This window comes from Paralichthys olivaceus, chromosome 3 (genome assembly GCF_024713975.1).
Source record: "Paralichthys olivaceus isolate ysfri-2021 chromosome 3, ASM2471397v2, whole genome shotgun sequence".
Classification (NCBI taxonomy): domain Eukaryota; kingdom Metazoa; phylum Chordata; class Actinopteri; order Pleuronectiformes; family Paralichthyidae; genus Paralichthys; species Paralichthys olivaceus.
In genome coordinates, this window is record NC_091095.1 from 3,435,711 (window position 1) to 3,458,123 (window position 22,413).

The window sequence follows — 22,413 nt, forward strand, 5'->3', positions numbered from 1 at the left end:
TTAAACTCAGGAGGTGAAACACTCGGACACACGCACATCTGGTCTCGTGCACTGGAAGCAACAAAACAATGCTAAATTGAATTCCAGCTGCGTGATTCCCTCTGTGCTGGATTTCTCTGGGGAATAGAAGCGTGTCTGGGAGCAACTCGTCCTTCAAGCTCCAGTAACATCTGGAGAATTTCACACACTGATCCAGGAGCTCCAAGAGGCTCAGAGCTTTCTTCAGGGCTGCTGCTGCTGTAAAACCATCACACACGCTTTGTGCAATGATGTCATGTTATGTTTTGCACCAACATGGAGTCACTGCTGGTTTCGTGGTTCTAATGACGGCATCCAGGATCTGGGATTTCCTCTTCAGGCACCAGTGTTCTGTAGATTCCTGCAGAAATGATGAGCTTCAGTAGCAGCTCAGAATAAAACCGATGCTGCAGCTCCGCTCCGAGCTTCTCTTTTGTCTCCGAACACGACAGTTTCCAGCTTCTTGTTTTAACAACGTATTGTTATCTGCGATGGTTAAACTCTCAGGCAGCGTTCGTTTGTCATCACAAATTAGATCCAGCGTAGAGCTTAACCCCCCCCCCCCCCCCGCAGGTTATGGTGTATTATCTCATTTGCTCTTGCTTTCTGCTCCTGAAACCTCTTTCTTCCTATTTACCCGCTCTGTAGGAAATTGTGCATCTCTTCACTGATGGTTGAACTTAATCTCTCCGCACCAGGAGAACTCTATTTTTGTCTCAAACTTTGCTCCCCCGACGTCCTCTTTGACACAGGAAAGAATTTGATATAATAGTATTGCATCCTCTGCCTCCTGCTCACACCGGAATATATCACTGCTCTCGTTTGAAGTGTTGTTTTTATTCGGCATTGTTTACCTGGCGCTCAGTGTGTGTGTGTCACTCGTCCCAAATTCCCACATAAATAACAGAGAAATCAATGAGGAAGTTTGCACTTGCCAGTTTATTTACATAGTTGATTTTACCTTTGGCTTAATCACAACTTTCCCAACGGTTGTTTATTTTTGAAACCCCAGAGGAACGGGCTCGGTGCCTGTTTTGCATCTTAAGATAAATAGACAAAAACACTTGCCAGCATCTTAATCTGTTTCCTCTCTTAACGTCTGACCTATTTCATTCTCTGTTTCAGGATATTCTACGTCTCCCATGACTCCCAGGATCTGAAGATCTTCAGCTACATCGCCAGAGACGGACAGAGCAACGTCTTTCGCTGTAACGTCTTCAAGTCCAAGAAGAAGGTAAGACGGACAGTGGGGCTTTTTTTTTTTTTTAATGTGTCACCTTTTGACCCGTGCAGTGCGGAGCCTGATGCGGAGCTCGAGGGCTGTCGCTCTTCTTGAGTTATTGAGTTAGAAATCTGACCTGACTCTGACTCCAGGAGGGTTCAGGCACAAACTCCAGAAACTCTCAGGAAACTCTTAATGGATTTCCCCCAAAGCATCGAGTTATAAATTAGCCTCAGGAACACTCTGGTGGTCGGGTTTAAAGTTTTACTCGTGGTAAAATACTCAGTTTGAAACATTGATGGTGATGTCAGTCACCAGTCAAGACAAACCTTTGTACTTTCCAGGAGAGGTTCAGGTGCCCTTGAGCAAGGCACTTAGTGAAAACAGGCTTGAGTGCAGCTGCTCAGTGGCCGTGAGGAAAACGGTGACGATAACAGTTGGCATTAGTTTGTGATTTTTATAACATGTACTTCAAATTTTTGATTTTTTAAGTACAAATACATGAGATTAGATAAATAACTGAAAGTGTTTATGTTACATCAAAAGTTATTCTGTATTAATGACAACATGATAAGAATTATTTAAATATTTTTTAAATATCTGTTTTGGTTTTGAATTTTCATCAGGATCAACTTAGGGTGGAAGCCGCAGAGCTGAAGTCACAACTGAGTCCGTCTGTGTGACACAGTTTGTTAGAAAAATGAGCTGCCAGGTCTCTTTAGCTGCCAATTTGTACGACTTGATGCTGAGGTCCAGGGCTGAGCCGGGTGAAGAACACACTGCCTCATTATCTCCTGCAGACAGACCCACAATGACACGAGCACACACACACTGACACGAGCACACACACACACACACACACACACACACACACACACAGATTGTTGAGTGAAAGTGACACATAACAAAAACCTCTGGGGCAACCCATGGCCCTGAAGCCATTACACTGGAAACTGTGTGTTTGTGTGTGTTTGTGTGTGTGTGTGTGTGTGTGTGTGTGTGTGTGTGTGTGTGTGTGTGTGTGTGTGTGTGTGTGTGTGTGTGTGTGTGTGTTTGTGTGTGTGTGTGTGTGTGTGTGTGTGTGATGGTTATGGAGAGGCTAAGGACAAACTTGCACGATTTCAAATGAAATAAAGATGGAGCACATGGACACTCCCAAAAGTGAAGCCAAATCATCTTGAGGGCCCCCTGGTGGCTGCCTGCAGTATAGGTAATAAACCCAGCCGCCTCCGTGTTAGCAGATGGGACATGGACCAAACAAAGAAAATCTCAATACACATGATTTTATCTTATCACACACGTTTGTTCAAGTGTTTTAATTTGTCACTTGAAGATATAAAAACATGACTCACGATTGCTCGTGTGAGTTTCACATCAAATTTGTTTGAACACCTCAGTGTCATCAAATCATATGTCAACACATGAATCAGTGTTCGAGGTCAAGTATGTGTCATAACTTTTATTGTTTTGTGACACAGACGTTTCTCTCCTGAGCTCAACAGTGATTCACTTACGCAACATCATCAGGAGCGAGATGTCGTCACGGTGCAGGTCCTCCAAACGCAGCCTGTGTGACGAGGCAGTAAACGTTTATCTCGACTTCTAGATTCTGCTGTTTGTTCACAGCTTCCACTCGTCTCAACTTTAAACTGCAAAGTAAATACGTCAGATCACCGAGGAAAGAGAGGAGATAGAGAAACTCAATGAAGGAGGTTGCAGGAGATTGAGAAAGACAAAAAGAGAACGTAACAACGCCACAGCGGAAAAATGACGAGGACGCACAAATCAAACCTGTGATAAAAGTGTCATCGGAGGCTGAGTGTGATCTTACAGAAGTGTGTTTTGACTTGTGGAGGATTGGGAAGGTGAGATTTAGATCAGGCAGATTTTATTTCCCTCTTAACCACCAGCAGTGAAAGAACGGCTGCGCTTTAAATCACAGAGACTTTAGTGTCCTATCTGTGTGTGTGTGTGTGTGTGTGTGTGTGTGTTGATACTTTGGTCCGTCCCATTGTTGTTAACGCGATATCTCAAGAACGCCTCGTGGGAATTTCTCCAAACATTCACTTGGACTCAAAGATGAACTGATTGGATTGTGGTGGTTGAAGGTCAAGTTCAGGTTCTTGTGAATCACCCATAAAGGGAATTTCCTTCCAGCTGACACAAACATTAACATGGACTCAAGGATGAGCTGATTAGAATTTGTAGGTTACTGTAAACTCGTAGTGAAATTGCTGAGGTGTAAAAGGTGATTTGAGAACTTTCCAGCCAATGTTTTGTTTTTGTCCTCGAGCCTCTGATACAGTGACAACCACAGATTCATGTGCGGCAGCTGCTACGTGTGAGCACTGGACCCAGCTTGTGTTTCTGCATCGTCTGCTGGTCGGCTGTAATAAATGATGTATCACATTTTTTGTACGAAAAATAGTTTTAAGAAAAAACCAAAAACCTTGTTTTGTCACACTCTCATTGTGTTTTTGTTGCATGATGCACTTCTGCTTTTGAACACAACCTAGAAATCGAGCTAATGGTTCAGAAGAGTCACTGAGGCGTCGTCAATCGATTTCCTCTCACTCCACTTACTTCATACCCTCACACACACACACACACACACACACACACACACACACACACAGACACAAGCCTCTCCATTGATTAGTACTTATTTTTGCTCTGACAACATTCACCCACGCTGTTCTCGGACACTTAGCATTGTTCCTCCTGAATGTCTTACTGATATATTTGAGGCTGGAATTGCACCAAGTAAACCATCGCTGCCCTGGTTCAGGGTTTGGCGGTTAATAAGACGGAGCAAATACAAATACAGAGTGATGGATGTGTGAATTATGGAGGGATGAGGTGAAAATGCAAACACGACGAAGTACGAGAGAAGACGAATGGGTGAGCTCATCATCAGGGGAGACGGGCCGAGCGAAGGCTTTAATCACAATTAAATCCCCTGCCATCCTCTCTTTGTTTACCCCGATTCTTCATAGATTGCTTTACATTCCCTTCTGTCCCGTCTATTTGCTTGTGTCAAGACTTCCCAGTCGACCGCGAAGGCACCGCCGCACCTCCGTGGGTAATCGCCATCGCTCTTATCCCGTATCCGCTGAGAGAGACGACTAAAGAGAGCATGGAGGAGAGAGATGCTCTCGTGGAGTCGAACTGACAGAGAAGAAAAGTGATGGAGGGAGAGAGATAGAGAGGCAGACAGAGATGACACATGTCCAACATGAGAACGATTTCATTTCTTTTCAACAGGACGTGCAGACTTTTTCATTCGAGAGACAAATCCCTTAGAAGTCGTGTCAGCTGCCAGAGTTAGAGATCTATTGGAGAATCAGCTCAGTGCAAAACAAATGTCTGGTTGCAGAACATCCTGACAGGAGAGAATCTATTTAATAAAGGTGAACGTAAATCTGAACAGTCTGACAGAGCACCTCTATAAGGACTAAGATGAGTTTTCTCACATCTATGATTAAGATGTGGTTAAGTTTAGCCAAATAAATGACTTGGCTGTGGTGAAAAGGAAACGTGTGGTTCATTTCTCGTTCATTGCTTTTGTCCAACATCAGTTCAACAAGGTTCCTAAACTTTTCAGCCTCCGACTTCCAAAACAACCTCCCTCATTTTAATTTCAATCACAAAAACCCAAATCTAATGTTGACTGCACAAGAACCACATTCAAACTTTATTTAGAGCTCAATATCACACATCTTTCCCAAAGGACTTGTGCCCAGCCTCCTTCTTAAGTAGGATACAGAGAAGCCAGCTCTTGCTTTTATTCCAATTAGGCTTAACGACTGTGCTAATACACTGCTCTTCAGTTTCCTCCCAAATAATCCATAAAATAATTGCAGCCTAAAGAAACGCTGCTGGCTGAGTTAGAGCAAAGAAAAAAACATAAACTCCTGCTCCGGCTTCAAGGTATTTCAAGGAGAGATTTTTCTACCATCTTGTTAATACATCTATATATATATACATTCTCACACTTGACTGTGTAGTTGATATTCTCTGAAGATATGAGACCTCTGCCGTGACCTGAGCTGCACAGACTCTCTGCTGCAGATTAAAAACGACAGTGAAACTTTCTGCTGCAGCTCTTAATGCCTGGAACCTGTTTTTATTACCACGACCCAGCGACCCAAAATATCCGTTGGTGCTCAGTTTTAAAATATTTGAACGCTTGCTCTCTTTTTAAAACCCATCTCGATTTCTCTGTGTAGTGGAATAACTCTTTGGGAATATCATTTCAGTGTGGGGACTACAATTTACCAATTAAACCCAAAATGATAAAATCATCATCAGCTTTAAAAGACAATTTTTATAAAAAGTTTATAAAGACACATTCAAATTCATGTGAAATCAGGCTCCCTGAAGAAAGTTTGTCCAAAGAAGAGATTATACGGAGTCAGCTGACTTGATTTCCTCAGGCAGATCGTTCCCGAGCCTCAGGGTCCCTGACTGCTAACGCTCCTTTTGTCCCATTAAAATTCAGCCTGGTTTCATGGACAAATAATCTCAAGGTGCGAACCGGAGCAAAGGGTCCGAAATGGAGCATGAAAAGACATTAAGATCTTATGTTGAAGGTAAAGAGGCTAAAACAATATGTTAAAAGTCTTAAACACACAAATCAACTCACGCTGTTGTTTCCACCAGCTTCCTCCTCCACTCACAATAGTTTCTTATCTCTTCTTGTTAGAATCATCCGTCTTGTCTGTTTCAGGATATTAACGTTTGCTCAAGTTAAAAAAAGAGAAGAAGACACGTGTCAGAAGGAGAAATGAGAAACTTGAGCTGAAGGTGGTTTTTAATTTAGCCATCACTGTCTCTGTCTCTATAAAGTTAAAGGTGCTTGTCACAGTCACTCGTACATGTTGTAATTTGTGTTCACGCTCCGTGTTTGGTCCATATATCACATTTTACGTTGTTATCCACTGCCTCCGTGTATTTATAATAATAATACAGTGGGTATTATATATTGAATGCAGCCGACAAAGCCATTAAAGGTTTTAACAGGGTTTGAAGTGTGACTGTAGGTTTCATACCACAGAGGCTGATAAGTGGCTGTTGTCAGTAAAGTACTTGAAGCTCGTGAATATGTGATGTCAAGCACAGTTTGCTCACTCAAAAATCCTTTTCTGCTGATATTGTGGCGTCACCAAGGAAACAACATCAGCGCTGAACGGAGCTGAAGCAGCAGGTTTTAATGAAAAATAAAACAAAAACAATGATAAGAGTGAATTTCACCAACACTGCAGCTAAACACAAAGTGTGTGTTAGAAAAACCAACAGCGTCTCTGTGCTGCCAAAACAACAGTCGGCTTTAACTGAAAGAAAACAACCGTAACAGCAACTGCTAATTTATATTTGTTCATCTGAGTCTCAGCCTGAGGTCAGAAAATGTTGTGTTGTTTACACTTTGTCCGACGGCTCCGAGAATGAAAAGAAAGGATTTTGTCTCTTCTGGCTTTCAGGACGTGCTGCATCTGTTCTGCTCGTTCAGCTGAGGATGAGTGGTGTCCGCAGGCCAGGCCTCGGTGCCTTAAAAAAAAAATCTGTTCTGCCTCCGCACCTCTCCGCTGTGACGAGCCAGATGAGGGGGGCGGGCAGATCTACGAAGTTTTCACATGACCTGCCTTTGAGAGATAGTCTGACACGTCCGAGTCGCTGCCCCTCAGGTTAAACTCAAACTCCAGGACGTGTCGAGCCTTTTAGACGGTAAACACAGACGGCTGTTAGTTCATGTGACACAGAACTGACTCAGTGACCCACATGTGAACCGACTATTGTGTCTGTTTGATGCTAAATACACTCAACTCGGAGGCCCATCTGGAGCCAGTCTGCATCCGACACTAGTGGGAAGTCATAGGTTTTACCTTTCTGGTTTGTTTTGAAAAAGAACTCGGCTGCGGGATGAATAACGAAAAGAAAAGAAAGAACAGCACCTGCAGGAACTTTATAGAAACAACTAAATCCAGAATCTGAAACAAATGATGGTGTATGAGTGTAACAGGTTGTTTCCTGAGTTACAACTGTGTCTCTGTCTTTGTCTTCCTGTCTAGAGTCAGGCCATGCGCATCGTGCGGACGGTCGGCCAGGCCTTCGAGGTTTGTCACAAACTGAGTCTGCAGCACACGCAGCAGAACGCTGACGGACAGGAGGACTGCCACAGCGAAAAGAACGGCAACGACTCCTCCGTCACAGGTACACAAACACACACCCACACAGCAACGTGCTCCACCGTCAGCAGCATGTTCTCCCCGGCTCGTGTTGTGTGGAAATGTGAAGCACTGCCGCACCGCCCGACGGAGGAGGGGCCAGTCAGTCGCGTGGGTGGAGCTGGTGATGGTGATGATGGAGGAGGTTCGGTTTGTTTACGGGTTGAAAAATGTGTGAATGCGTCCAAAACAAAAACAAAAGCTGTTTGAGGAGAGACAGAATTTCAAAGAGTTGTGTTATCAACAGGAAAAACCGAGCTTGGTAATCTGTCATCGGCTGTTTGGTTGTTTTGCCTCCGTCTAGGATCCAGGACACAACATAAAACAAACCCCATTTCCCTCACGTTCCCAAGCAGCCACAGAAACACAGGTTTTTATAAATAACAAAACTTACAAAATCAAACTAACTGTTCACCTGACATCCATCCATCCATCCATCCGTTATCTGCCGCTTATCCTCAGTTAGAGGGGGGGGGGGGTCAACATCCTGGACAGGTCACCAGGGCCGCTAATAAAGAAGAGAAATAAAGAAACTAAACAAAACAGCTTTAGTTTCTTTCACCAAAGTCCTTGTCTGAGACCGAAGCAGTGGAAATCGATGATAAAGCTGCAGATGAGCTTGAAAAGTGAAAATATGAATTACAGTTTGTTGTGATCAGACGTGTGAAGGTCGTAGTTAATATTAGTTGATGCAGTTAAATGACAGTGAGCTTAGTCATTGTTTTTATGACGGTGGTTGTTGCTGTCGGTGATGTGATGCCAAAATGCTGCGGAGCACGTTGGCAGTTTGTTCACACATTAATTCCGATATTGGCAGCCATTGGTGAGTCACTATGGAAACAACGTCAGCACTAAGTGAAGCTGAAGCAGCAGATTCTTTCTTTTAAAAAATAAATATATAAAACAATCGTAAATTACACCGAGAACGTCAACGCTGCAGCCAAACGCCACTGCTCTGCAGAAAGTGTACAAATATCTTATTATAATGATATATTTTATTTGTACGGGGCTTTTAACAATGCATTGAAATGTACGATACACGTCACGATACATGATACACGTGTAAATCCACAAACAAGCGCCCTGACAGAAAACTGCTTGCGTTTATCGCCTCATTCTCAGTTTCTGTGTCCCTCACATTTCTCAACAACTGTGTAGTTGAGTAATGTCTTCGTTTCTAATAGAACTGAAAGTCAAGCTATGAAAGTAGAACCTGGGCTGTAAAACGTTGTGGTATGATGTGAGGTAAACTAAAGGAGCTCTGTGGGGAAGTGGGTCAGGAAGATGGAGTTCCACTGAGAAGCCGCCAAGATCCATCCACCCCCGCGTGAGCAAGCTTTCAGCTCAGCCGACGTGCAGAGCTCATCCGTCACCCCTTCACAACAGCAAGATAAACAAACCTTATTTTTAGGTCACGGAATCAAAAGAAAATAGAAATGAACATCGCTTAATTGAATATCCATGCTTCCATTAGCTTTAACTGCTGGAGCCAATTCAAGCCGGCGCTGGCTCGGAGGCGGGGGCGCAGCACCGACAGGTCGCCTTAATGCGAAATCTGAAGCCAACACATTCCACACACACTATCCACATTAACACATGCTAGCATGTTGTCAGGAAGCACAGTGACAAGCCCATGCACACACACACAGACACACACACACACACACACACACACAGACAGACGTGCTCATTCCTGCCTGCATTGTGCCCAAGTTGGCGCGAGAGACCGACTCTGGAGTGAATGTCACGGATGAGTCAACCCAAAGAAAGAATGCACAACAACACTGGTGGGCTGAGCTACTTTTATCTGCCGCCTCGTGCCGGGACGGGACGGGATGTGCTTCGCTGCAGCTCGGGGACACGTGGCTCTGAGAGGACAGACGTGGGGACGAGTTGGACGAGTATTCAGCTCTTTCACAGCAGCCGGCACCGGTCACACACACACACACACACACATCCCCCCCCCCCCGACCTTGATGAGGAAGCATCAGGCCAGGATACGTTATCTGAACAAACTCCTTCCAGCCCTCCAGAGATGAGCTCACTTTCACATGCTGATGAGCCCAGAGGTCGCCCACACACAATACTTGTACATCCACACACACACACACACACACAGTGAAGGGAGCCCACGTGCATGCCAATGGACGCCTATACACACACACACTGTCATGGTGTGTTAAACAACACAAAAGCTGCCATGCACAACCAACGAGCTTATCTGGAGAACTAATTATCACGGCATTGGAAGGAGAAGGGACAGACGAGTGGGAGATGGTGGATTAGCGAAACGCAAATCTGGAAGAAAGCAAGGATGGTGGAGGGGAGGAGAAGGAAAGAGAGATGGATCATGGAGGACGAGAGGAGCATGGAAAGATGAACGGCAGATGTGGATTGTGGAGGAGGAGGAGGAGGAGAAGTGATGAACTAGGTCGAGCAGTTGAGGAAAGAGGAGAAAAGTGCGCGACAGATGTTTTGTTCTCAGAGAAATGTTTTTCAGGACGCTGGTAGAGAATGCGGCAAAATATCACCTGAAACAATAAAACGTTATAATCGTATTAGCAAACAAATAAACCGTGTAAATAATGTCTCTCATCACTGGAACTAATAACGCTCACTGACTGGAAAACACTTCACATTAACATGAGATATAACCGCCCCGCGGGCTGATCCATTCACCAAAGCTAAGTACTCAACACTGAGCTCAAGCCTGCAGGACATAACTCTGATGAATGTTCCTGTTGAAGAGGAAGAATTATTCAGTTAACGTTCATTATTTCTGTGGAAGAAATAAGTATTTTAACTTGTTAAAAGCAGTTTTACTGATGAATAATTCCAGTAGTCATGAATAAAGGGCAGATGATTTCAAAATAGTTCAGTCATAATTATAACTTCTTATTATAATTATATCTTAATAAACTTGTTTAGAGGGAAAACTGTAAACAAGCAGTTTACATTTAAACACATTTACGACTTTTTAACGTTGTAAAACTAATAAAAACACAATGATAGATGTTTCGTGGACCAAGCAGATGACAAAGGCGGAGCTTAATTGAGACGTTCTACGGACCTGCGTAGCAATGAATTCTGGGATAGGTTGGTCCAAGAGGATTTCACCCATTGGAGCCTTTGTGGCTGAGGAAATATGTGTTTGTCTGCTGTGTTTGAAGGAGATTTTGAAATGGGACCGTCAAGTTATGCAGTGGCGATTTGGAAACAGGTGAAACAAAGCAGGGCAGACAAACACACACACACAAACACACACACACACACACACACAGCTGACAACAAACAACACTGACAACAACAAAGAAAACTTAAAACTCAGGAGCAGAGAAGTAAAAAAAAAAAGCTCTCAGTTCGACAGTTTGAATTAGGCGAAGTTGCGATTCACAGTCAACACAACAACTGCAGGCGTCACAGTCGAGGGAAAGAAATGTTCCAACACGAACAGAAGTAAAAGTTTTTTCGTGTGAAGCAATCAAATGAACTGGAAACGGTAAAATATTCAACACAATCCAATACTGCTGAAGGCAAATGTAAGAATTATGAGAAGGTTTTCAAAACCCATTTGGTTAAATCAACTTTGGAGCTTTTTGCCACAAAATGAAGCTTTTCACTGTCGCCCTTTTTGAAATGTTTGAAAGTTTCCTGCTGTTTTATTCAACTGAACTTTTCCGGAGATATTTATAGAAATCGAATTCAGTCAAAAGTAAAATAAAAACAGGGAGAACGTTTCAATTCATGTCTGACAGAAGTCAAACGGAACCCACCTCCAAGGTCGGAGTTAAAGTGTGGAGGGAAAAAGAAGAGGAAGAGTTGGAGCGCTCATCGTGAACTGTTCACCTGCTTCCATTTCCTCCAGTTGTCAGTGACTGTAAATCTGCTTTAGTGAAGCTATGAACTGTATTTTAAAAATGTTTTAAACACCAGTAAGGAAACAATCAAGTGTTGTCACAGTTGTAGATTCACATTTTCATTGTGTTAAATCATTTTTTGTGTTAATATGGAAACTAAATTACTAACTTCACTGTTTATTTGTTTTTCTATTGAACTGCTAAAATAATTATTTATCCCTCGCTCTGTTTCACTCAACTAATTTTTGTTGTTGTGTTTCCTACTCGAATGTGTTTTTGTGTGTCCGCCCATGCGTGCGTGTGTACATGCTCATGCCCACATGTGTGCGTGCAGGCGTGCGTGCTCATCCACCTGTATGTGTGTGTACTTTCCTCGGCTCAGCTCGGGAGCTAACGGGCGCCGAGAAGACAGAGGTCGTCGCTGAGGAGACAGACATCGATGCCGAGGAGGCGAGCCAGGGGCTGGCGGGCGAGGAGTCGAACCTTAACCGAGGAGTGACGGATCTGGACGCCACGGCGAAGACACCGGATCTGAACCACATAGACAACGAGGTAAATGACCCAATACTTGGTTCTGGACAGGGTGGTGGGAGGAGATAAACAACCAGGTGGAAAACATCACTGTCCTCAGACTCTTTGCTGCAGCTCCTCTCTTCAGCCTCTGTCTGAAACACTTGGTGTTGGCTCCTGTCTCTTTAAGGCCCTGATAACACCCACTCTGCTCTGATTGGCCAGCTGGCCCCATTCTGTTGTGATTGGTCAACCGTCTCAATGTCGGCCTCCGCTCTCGCTTTACCTGCTTCGTTAGGGGGCGTGTCAGACTAGCTGATAGACGTGCGATGACATCACAGTGACGCAGACGCCGGAACTACTGACGAAGCGTTTCGGGAGCTTCAGTGTTTTCTGTGGTGGAAACTTTGAGCTTTTTAACTTTTACATTCACAAAAAATCCCATAACACACTAAAGGAAAGAAAAATAAAATCCAAAAAGCATCTTACGTCTCTTTGAGGCTCGAGGACTGAATTAAATTACTTTATATGATATTTTCAAAACATCTCTTTAAGACAGACACAGTATAAGTGTCAAGCTCTCAGAGAAAAATGCTGGACTGCTGTGTTGTCACACTGGGAGCTATAGAGATAGTTACTCTCAGAATCACTTTGGTAAATAGCTTTTGTGCCAGTTTATAGTTTTAAAACACTGTAATAAATCCTGCATCCTTCAACCAGCAAGTATTTCATAACGACCACCTCCTGCAGTCAGTCAGGGGCCGCGTGTTTTCTCAGGGTTAACGTGATTTTTTAAAGGGTTAATTGTGACTTAGCTGCAGAACATCTTCAGACTCATGGTTCACATCCAGGTTTTGACCTTTTTTTGCAACTCAATCCCCATTTTTTCCTCTTTTTCCTCTCTTTTCTTTATCGGCAGCACTGTGATCAAAAACAAAACAAACCAGAGAGCAAACAGAAGTTTATTTATGAATGTTAGATTCGGGGGTTGAGGGGAGAAGAAGTCGAAGAAGAGAGTCAGCTCAGGTCAGTGCAGTAAAACAAATATCAGTTCATTCAGGCCTCGCTGACCCCTCAGTGTCCAAACTTTACACAAACCTGCAGATTTTCCAGTTGAAGCTCTCGTATAAACAAGATTTCTTTCAGGCCTAAAATAAAGAGCTTTTTCCAGTTTCATTTGAATTATACATGCCAGCATTAACCACCGGTGGAGCTAACACCGTGTCTGTGTCTGACGACGTCATGAGATCCGTTTCTATTCAGAGTCTGTCGGCAGCGTGTTGGCAGCTGAGCTCCGTGATCACCGCGCTCGTCATCCATGTGTTTGTTTGTGTTGTAGCTTTGACACAGCTCCGTCAGTCCGTCTGCTCCGCGGCCTGTGGAAAACTCACCACCAGCAGCCGTCTATGTTTAACCAGAGACATGCTCTCCGGGCCGATCGCGGCTGCGTGACTCAGCTGGCAGAGCCGCTCAGTCGCTGGGATTTACACTCGTGTGCAGGGGGGTGATTGGTTTTCTGATGGAGGACGACGCTGCATGATGAGGGAGCAGGAGGTGATTCTTACTACTTCACGCTTCAGACTGAAACCACAGGCTCTGCATCCAGTCGGCAACAATGTTGTCTCATTCAATTTATTATGTTTTCCTTTTTTTTTTTATCACGCTGTCTGGAGGTGCTGCTCCTCGACTGGATCCATGTGCTGCAACATATTTTTTACCCTCACTGCGTTGTCTGGGTGAAATGTTGTTTTTGTGTATAAAAGCAATATGGAGAAATAATTTGCTTTCGCTTTCGAGAGTCGACCTTGTTTCCCAAATGTCACTGGAAAATGATTGAATGCAGGATAAGCGGAAATCTGTATTTTATTTGTTTTACAGCTATAGCTCCTCCTGGCAGCACATGTATGAATTATGGTTTTGGTCAATTAGAGTAAATGTTGACTTGAAGCTTGTGGCTCAGTCTTCACCCTTAAAAAACTTTTTCAAAACTTACCTGGACAAGTGACAAAATAAAAACCTTAAATCTAACTTTTCTCGTGCTGCCGCAGGACTCTCTGGTCAGTTTGGCATCTGTACATCTGGTTGATCTCCGACTCCGTCAAAGTGCAGAGCCACTTTTCTCCAGGAGTGAAACCTGAGGAGTCTCTCTTTAACCTTAATAAAGTGTTTAAAGCTCACCGAGACCTTTGTGCTACTAAGACAAAGTGCGAACAGTGCGTGAAAAGCCTTTTGGGAGAGTGGAATCAGTGGGTCTGCCTCCTGAATAGAAAATCCACAGCCGTTAGTCAGGTGTATGAGGATCTGAGCTTCTTGATCTTTTCTTCATATTCTCCTGTTTGAGGGAACAGGTGTTATTTATGTGTTTGCAAAATGTTGACGACCCAGTTTGTGTGAAGGTTAATGAAGCATTAAACCCAACAACACGTGCAACAGACACAAATCAGCAACAGCAATAATTAACTAAATCAACCATATCTTACAACAGAGCTGCTGCTTCGTACTTGGAGAAAAAAAAAAAGATCAGTGCATCAACATTCATCACTCCTGAGAGAGAAGCTGTTTCTAATTTGTGGAGCCAAGTTGCAGCACTTGACAAACTTTCCTTTTAGCTAAACTATTATCTCAGAGGACAAATCTGCCGGCACCACTTAGAACGTGTTCACACTGGATAAACTAAGAACAGAACCGAGCCATGATCCAGTTTGATGCGGACCCAGACCTCCTCTTTTGGTCTATTGGTCTGGACCGTGGTCTGAGGAAACTGGAAAGTCAGTTTGTCGGAATCTAACCAGATAGGTGTGAAAGCGCCCCTGAGAAAATCTCTTTATTTCCAGTTCTAAGTCAGTTTCCAGGCTGCATTGTTTATTTATGAAAACTGGTGATCACATGATGCATGAAACCTAATTCTAAGGAACGTTCCTGTTTCTCACCTTTCCGCTAAAACTGCCGAAAATCCTCTTGCAGGAAAGTCGCCTGATCTGAAGTAAACTCGGGGTAATTATGTCGTTCCTCAGGCAGCTTCAATTAGCTGTAAATAATTAAACGGACAAGCTGTTAGGCAACACTCCAGGCCGGAGTTTATCAAGCTTTTCATCAAGGGCCTGACGACGACGTTGCGTCACTTAAGCAGCTCCGGCTTCACTCAGACAAACCTGTTTAGAAAAGCAGGAGTTAGAGCCTCAGACAATTTCTGGGTCTGAGTTACAAAACCCGGCGGCTCAGATGTTCAGTCCTCGGGTCCATTAACGTTAGAGTTATGAGACCTTTCATTACAGAGCCTGATTGAAAGCAACACGGCGTGAAATCACTGAAACAACGAGCTCCCTGCGATGACCTCTATTCTCAGGTCACTGGAAAAAGTGTGTCTGTGTGCGTAGCTGCTTTTGTGCATACGTGTACGACATGTATCCCCCCTCCTTTAGTTCTTTTCCCCTTGACAGATTAAATTGCATGGGGAGGGTAGCATTGAATAAGAAGCACGTGCGATGCGTCTGTCGGCCTTTTACGACGTTAGCGCCCATGTGTGAGGATTTTTCATCACAGAGCTGTGCTTGGATTTTCCCGAGCGGCGGGATTTTAATTCACTACAGGGTTCCTCTGGAAGCTCATGAAAGGGAAAGCAGCCTGTGAGCGTTAAAGTTCATTCTCCTTCCATCAGCTCCCTTTAGACTTACAAACCATCCCAGAGGTCGCGGGGACTCACCTCTGGCCTTTTCACAACATCGGGACGAACCTCGCCTCCAGGATCAGGGAGAATATTCAACGTTTTCGAGAGGCTGCTGTATTTTTTACTTTGGCAAGAAAGTGATGGTAATCGATGGTTTCAATAAAAGGCGAGTGCCGCGCATAACTGTGCCTGAAACCAAATGTCATTTCAAAGCCTCAAAACAGAATGCTGTTGTTCTCTCTTTGTGTGTGTGTGTGTGTGTGTGTGTGTGTGTGTGTGTGTGTGTGTGTGTGTGTGCGTCAGGCAGGTGTAAACACTCAGATCTCTGAGTGTAGCAGTACCCCCCCCCCCCCTCCTCCTCTCGTACCGTCAGTAGTTTGCCTCAGTTGATCCAGACCTGAAATTACAAACACACTCTCACATGGAGAGATTACTGAAAGGCTCAAATGGGCTCAGGCTCGGGGGCCCAGAGGTTCAGGAGACCCCCCCCCCCCCCCCCCCGGTCCAGAGCCTCTTTGTGGGGATGTCCTGATTGTTGCCTCCACATGACTCCACAGATTTCCACAAACCACGGTAGAAGGATGGGACATGAGCCAAGGAAGAAACCGAGTGGATTTAAATGTGGATTCAGAGACAACGTGCTGTTGTTTAGTTGTTGAAAAAACCTTTTTCCCCCGATCGTCTTCAGGTTTCCACATCCTCAAATGATCACACACACATCAACTTTGTTTCTCTCCTCCGTCTGCCTCTCTCTATGCCTCTATCGCTTTCCACTCCATTAACTTCCAATTTGTGCTGACGTTCATAATCCTTCTTCAAACCGGGGCCGTGTTCTGAGCGGGGATCGAGCATTCAGCGCAGAAGTCCTCCATAGAAGATTCGGACGGCCGTGACACTTCTTTTCTCTTCGGAGACACTCAGTTATGAAAGGGTTTAACTCAGCGAGCATGTTCAGCTGTTCTCCGTGACACATATTCGGGCCTTGAAGATACAATGAAATGTCCAACTCTCTGGAAAAAGGAGAAAAAGTGAAGAATGAGAACAAGATTTACCACAAACACTTATTTGATCAGTTTGTTTTTCTCTAAGCTGTTAAAAAACTGTGAGTCTGCTGGAGTTGTGGGATCTGTCAAAGCAGTATAGATTTCTTTTATCTTGCTGCAGTTCTTCACTTTCACTAGCGTCTGAATGTACAACCATGTGCTGCTGAATACCGGGAGTCAACAGGTTTTCTTTGTGATGGAAAGAGGAACATACAGGTTGTTTTTTCACTTTCTTTAACACGGTGAAATGGGCAGAGGTGAGCACACTCTCCCTTCTAGTTAGTCCCTGTGCCTTAGCTTTTTTGAATTTGCTTCGTAATTTGTCCTGCAATTAAGTCTTAACATTATTTCAGTGATATAAAAATTCCACTCAACAACATTAAGAAAACACATCTCGGGAATGAAACTCAGATTTGATCATTTTCTTTTCTACCAAATAACTTTGGAGCAAAAACCACAAATCACATCGGGGCACTTTGCAGAGGAGACGGCGAGGCAATAACCTGATGTCTGAATTACTGAGAATAATATCCCCGAGACACCAGAATGCAATGCATCCACAAGACATTTGGAGTTTTAAAGGGCACGGCTCTTCAGATTTTGCTGAAGAAGAAGATCTCTCTGAAGCGGCTGTTAAGTGCTTCACAAAGTACAGGGTCATGCACGGTATAGAAAATCCTTTAGAAAGCCTGTTGATAAAAATTCAACTTACGGTGGTGGCACCTGCTGCATGACTCAGCTTAATAAAAGACCGACGCTGTTATCTGGCTGCAATTTCAAATAAAATAAACGTTTTTTTTAACAATTCAAAAATCGTTACAGGGAAATTCAGTCAACGGAGTTTCCCGCCTCAATGTTTTACCAGAATCGCTCTCGGTGTAAAACCACAACTTTGAAATGACTGTAATTTGATTTGATGCTGTGACGTGATGTTACAGGCACAGTGGAGAGATCTCCCAGGATTTGTCTCAAGAGCCCTGGATGAGGTTGTAAATCTGTAGCTGAGGCTGTTAGCGGTGAACAGAGCCAGACTGTCTAACCTTTTAGTGTTTTATTGCCTGTGTGTGTTGGGGCGGGGGAGGGGACAGTGTTTGACAGACAGAGAGACACTAGTGTAATCACAGCTGGAGGAAGAGGAATAAAAACTTCCTGAATCTCTTTCCATCCATCTCTAGTTTCCTTTCTGTCTCGTTTTCTAACCCTCTCTTTTTCTCTCCCTCGCTCAAGGAGTCTAACAAGAGGCTAAGAGATAAAGGCGGACTCCAGCTGCCTGCTAACAACCTGTATTAGCATGTGTATGTGTGGGAATTAGATGGTAATAGCTCAGTCTCCCTCAGGCCGGCCAGACTCTGAGCTGTTATCATGAGGAATTCCAGCAGCACGCTGTTTTTTTCTCCTGCCTCTTTAACTCCTCCTCTCAGTTTGTGTATTCTCCTCCACTGTCGGGTGAAATTGGCTTTGACTGTGGTAAACACACGTTTAGGATTCCGTCGACAGAAATGGGTTGTTGTTTCTCATCCTGTGCAGTAAACACAGTACAGAGAGGTTCAGCGTTTGAATATTCAGACGCTAATTTGACGAACTTCGACTTCCACTCACGATACATTTGATCACTTTTGCCGTGTTTGCGCTTCACGTCCACGCTCCTCCAGACTGCTGACCCAGTTTTAGTTGGAGGGTTGTGTTCTAGTCTGGACGGACAGAAACTGAGAACTTTCCAAACTCATGACGCAGACCATCGACTCTTTATAAAGATGGACGACGCCAAAATATCCCAGATACAAACGCGGCCATCTTGAGTCTGAACAGTGGCGATCGGGGGGGGGGTGGAGGCCCCTAACCCTGTCAAATCGTGAATCAATCATGACGCTTCACCCTGTTTTTATATTATCACATAACTAATTAAAACCCAATTCTTCAGGAACGTGGACACTTCAACAAACACCAGTGTGACAGAAACCATCTTTGAGGTTCATATAACATGCGCTTTTTAGTTTGGTCCATGTCCCATTAGCTAACATGGAGGAGACACTGCAGCCAGTTGGGGAGCTGTCATCATGTCCATCATGTGCAGTCTATGACGCAGACATTAACGTTTAATTCAGGATTACCATCATGTAGTACCACTTCATGCACTACCCACATGTGTTGGAGTAGCTAATTTGTTTGTGTCGGGATGTCGACTTGTGTGACTTTGTAGAATTAAATGTGCAGAAGTTTCTTGTCTTAGATGTTGAAACTTGGTCATTGTGGATCAGTACCATCCATTAATTCAGCAATTAATCTGTCCTGTTTGAGTTCATTAATTTATTCATGAATCCCTCATTAAAGCTTTGATTAATCTGTTGACTCCCCTAAGATTTTTGATGAATGGATTTTTTTTACCGACACACATAGATGACAAATGCCTCTTTGTCTCTGTCCTTCGTCCACAGTCCCTCAAAACCCATATTTTCTTGCCCTATTAAGCATCTTTTATGACATTCTTCTCACATGCCATAACCACTCTCGGCTCAATCAACCAACATTTCCCCGGACTCGCTCCAGACGTCAGCTGAAAAGATTTCTCTGGAGCTGTTTGTGCTTTTTGCAAATTATAGTAATCGGCTCAACGGTGAAACTGTAATAACAGGTCAAGAAAAGGTGACAGATTTCAGGACAAAGTTCTGTTTGGCCCAGGAGGATAAATCTTTGTTTCACTGCATCTTCATGTGTTTTGGCTACTTCCTGAAAAGAGCTGTGAAAGCTGCATGATGGGATGTGTGATCACCGTGGGGCAGAAACGTTCCAAAGCAAAAAAAACCACAGAAAGGAAGTCTTGATATAGTTTGTTCGAACCTCATTTAGTGGTTATTGCTATCATCATGTCAGCAAACAAAGCACTGATATGATTTAAAATTGATTTGAACTTAAGGCTTCTTCACAAATGCTCCTCCGGAAAGAGGATTCAGCTCACTCAGCCAAAAACCTGAATATCACCTCTGTCAGAATTTGGCGTTATCAAAGCCGTTTGTGAGAAAACCCAAACTCTGTGACTTTATCTAAATAACTTTATCTTCGCCCTTGTATCTCATCCAGTTCCGCTGCACATTTCCAGCTGTAATGACGTTCTCCGCTTCGAGGTCGCCCACCCACGTTCCTGCAGACTTCTGCCTCACCATTCATTATGTGATGGCACCAACCAACATGTCAGCTTGGATCATTTCCTCTCATTAACCTAAAAGATCCTGCGCAGACAGGCCATCAGTCACACGTCGAGCGTGTCCCATTGTCTGTGTCTCCAGAAGGTGTTTAAAGAAAGACAGATGGTGAAGCGCTTTGGCATCGACTCCTTAAGGCCTTCGTGCTCATGTTCAATTTAATCAGGTGTCGACTTGTTTGCCGACCCCCTGCCTGCGTCACTGCTCTGTCACTTTGAAGAACCTCGAGTCTCCTGCGAGTGTTGGGACGTTATAGTTTGGATTCAGTCAGAAAACTGTCCGTGCAGATTTGGCAGCCGTGAAAATGATTGATATCCAACAGGCCTGTGGGTCTGAAGTTGAGGAGACGGCAGCAGGAAGCAGCAAAGTTTGCATCGTACGATCAATGTTGATTTGTGTTTTTGCACGAAGCGCCAGTGGAGCATGTTCTTGCCAACTTCAGTGCTGCAATATTAAAAAAGCGACTGAACAATATCAAATCATATTAAACATTGAAGTAACAAAACAATGTATTTTTTTCGACATTAAACTTGAGGAATAAAAACTAATTAACTCTTCAGGCAAATCTTTTGTTTTTTTTAAATCCATTTCATGGGATTCGTTCTGGCCACAAGGTTTGCTGGTTTTTGTGATATGACCGCAGAAGATCGGAAAAAAGTACAACTGCATCAACGATGTAATCTTGTCCATCTCAACCATAATCCAACCATTTTCACCTGTAGGACAGATTATCAATTATTGTTTTGAAACACATTAATATTGAAATATTCATTTTGAATAATAACTTGAAGTTTCCTCAGGGGCACCAACACTTTCTATCCAGAGGGAAGGTGGTTCGACTGGTGTTGAAGCAAATAACAAAAACAATGATTTTGACGAGTAGAATAATGTCGAGGACAGAATGTGTCATCGGTTACCGGAGCCTCGAGACAATTAGGATGTTTGATGGCGTTAGATGACGGAGAACTGAGTCTCATTATTGTTTCAGTGCTGCTGATCTACATTCTCAGCCCCGCTCGTTCCACGCTGCTGCAACTAATCAACAACTCCGCATTTCAAATTCAGATTCTTGTTTTGATGACGGCTTGTTCTCCGGGGCATTTTCTGTTGATGCAATCGCTTGTCCTGATTATTTTTTTGTTATTCATCAGTGATTCCATTTCTCTTGTTTTCTCTGTGTTTTCTGCCTCATCCTTGTAACTGTTTGGGACTGTGAATAAGAATGGGCGACACTTCTCTCACTGCAGAACTCATCAGAAACATGAACACATCATTCTTTGTCAAGAATATGTCCTGATTCTCTCTCTCTCTCTCTCTCTCTCTCTCTCTCTCTCTCTCTCTCTCTGTCCCTGGTTCCAGGCTTCAGAGGAGGCCTCTCTGCTGGTGTCCAGCCCCAGGATGCTGCTCCCTGCAGCGGCCACCCTGCCGCCAGCTGCGCCCCTGTCGGTCCACCACCAGATTCAACTGCTCCAGCAGCAGCTCCAGCAGCAGCAGCAGCAGACACAAGTGGCTGTAGCACAGGTACACACAAACACACACAAACACACACAAACACATACAAACACAGCCTCTGTGATTCTGCACTAAAGTGAGACAGATGCTAATTTTCTCCTGTGGCCTGAAGAAACTAAATCAGTTCTCTCAAGAAGATGTTAAAAGCTTTTAATTAGTGTAATTAATTAGGGAAATATTCCAAGTTACTGTTACACACACACACACACACACAGAGTCAGCATGCGTGTCACACACACTCCTGACCCAAAAGCATCTCAGACAGTTCAACAGTGTAGCCGGGGGTCGTGGTTAACGCCAACCGCTTCCCTGTCTCGACCCGAGCGACGTTAAACATCTTCCGCTGACGGCTCCGTGCTCACAGAGAGCGTGCCCAGACATGAACGCCATTAATTATACCCAGATGGAGCCAGAGGTCAATGTCCGCTGGCGAGGATGCGAGTGTCGATTAAAAAAATAAAAAAAAGAGCCTGAAGTTCTTTGGCACATGAACGAAGGATTTTACCGTTTGTGGGATTATCGAAAAAGTTAGAGAGGTGTTTGTGTCTGACCTTTGACTTTTAGTTATCTGAGCTGCTGTCGTTGTGTTTCTGAACGACGAGCGTCTGATGCGTCCTGAATTTAAAAAAGGAAAAGAATATTTAATTTCTTTTATATCGACGTGACGTTTATGCATCAAAACATTTTCTCCATCATCTGATTCTTTAAAAACACCGACGTCGTTTTCGCTGCTGCTGATGATGCAGCTGATCGTGGTCCCACCAGGCAACTGTGAAACTGTGCTCGGAGCTGAACCTGAGCAGAGGTCCCAGTTAATGGAGGTAAATGAGCGAGCTGGCCCGCGCTAATCACAGCTCACTTAGGGATGAGTGGAAGAGGAGATGTTTAATGAAGTCAGGCAAGTGAGTCCATCAACTCTGTTTCAGGAGGAAACTCGCTCCGCAGACGCTGCGGAAAAAGGCAGAATGACAAATTTAACCCTTTACACTCTTTATCCACGCAACTACATTTTTGTTTTCAAAACGCATCCCTGTTGCTACGGTTACGTCTGCCCTCCGCACCGCTGCAGAGGTTTTGTGTGGCCGAAAACTGAGAACTTCAGAAACGCTGCCGGCTTTGTTTTAGTTTGAAAACTCCGGTTCTGCGTTTGAGTCTCGATG

At 44.0% G+C, this 22,413-nt stretch overlaps 1 protein-coding gene across 2 annotated transcripts in view; it reads left to right on the plus strand.

The window, feature by feature from the left end:
• nos1apa (nitric oxide synthase 1 (neuronal) adaptor protein a) overlaps positions 1-22,413 on the plus strand; it is a 103,257-nt gene that overhangs the window by 70,059 nt on the left and 10,785 nt on the right. The window contains exons 5-8 of one of the 2 annotated variants that reach the window (XM_069520997.1): positions 1,144-1,252; positions 7,309-7,450; positions 11,656-11,873; positions 21,101-21,262. In XM_069520997.1, coding sequence (XP_069377098.1) covers positions 1,144-1,252; positions 7,309-7,450; positions 11,656-11,873; positions 21,101-21,262 — 631 coding nt within the window. The remainder of the gene's footprint in view (positions 1-1,143; positions 1,253-7,308; positions 7,451-11,655; positions 11,874-21,100; positions 21,263-22,413) is intronic. The other variant, XM_069521006.1, reaches the window with a different exon arrangement.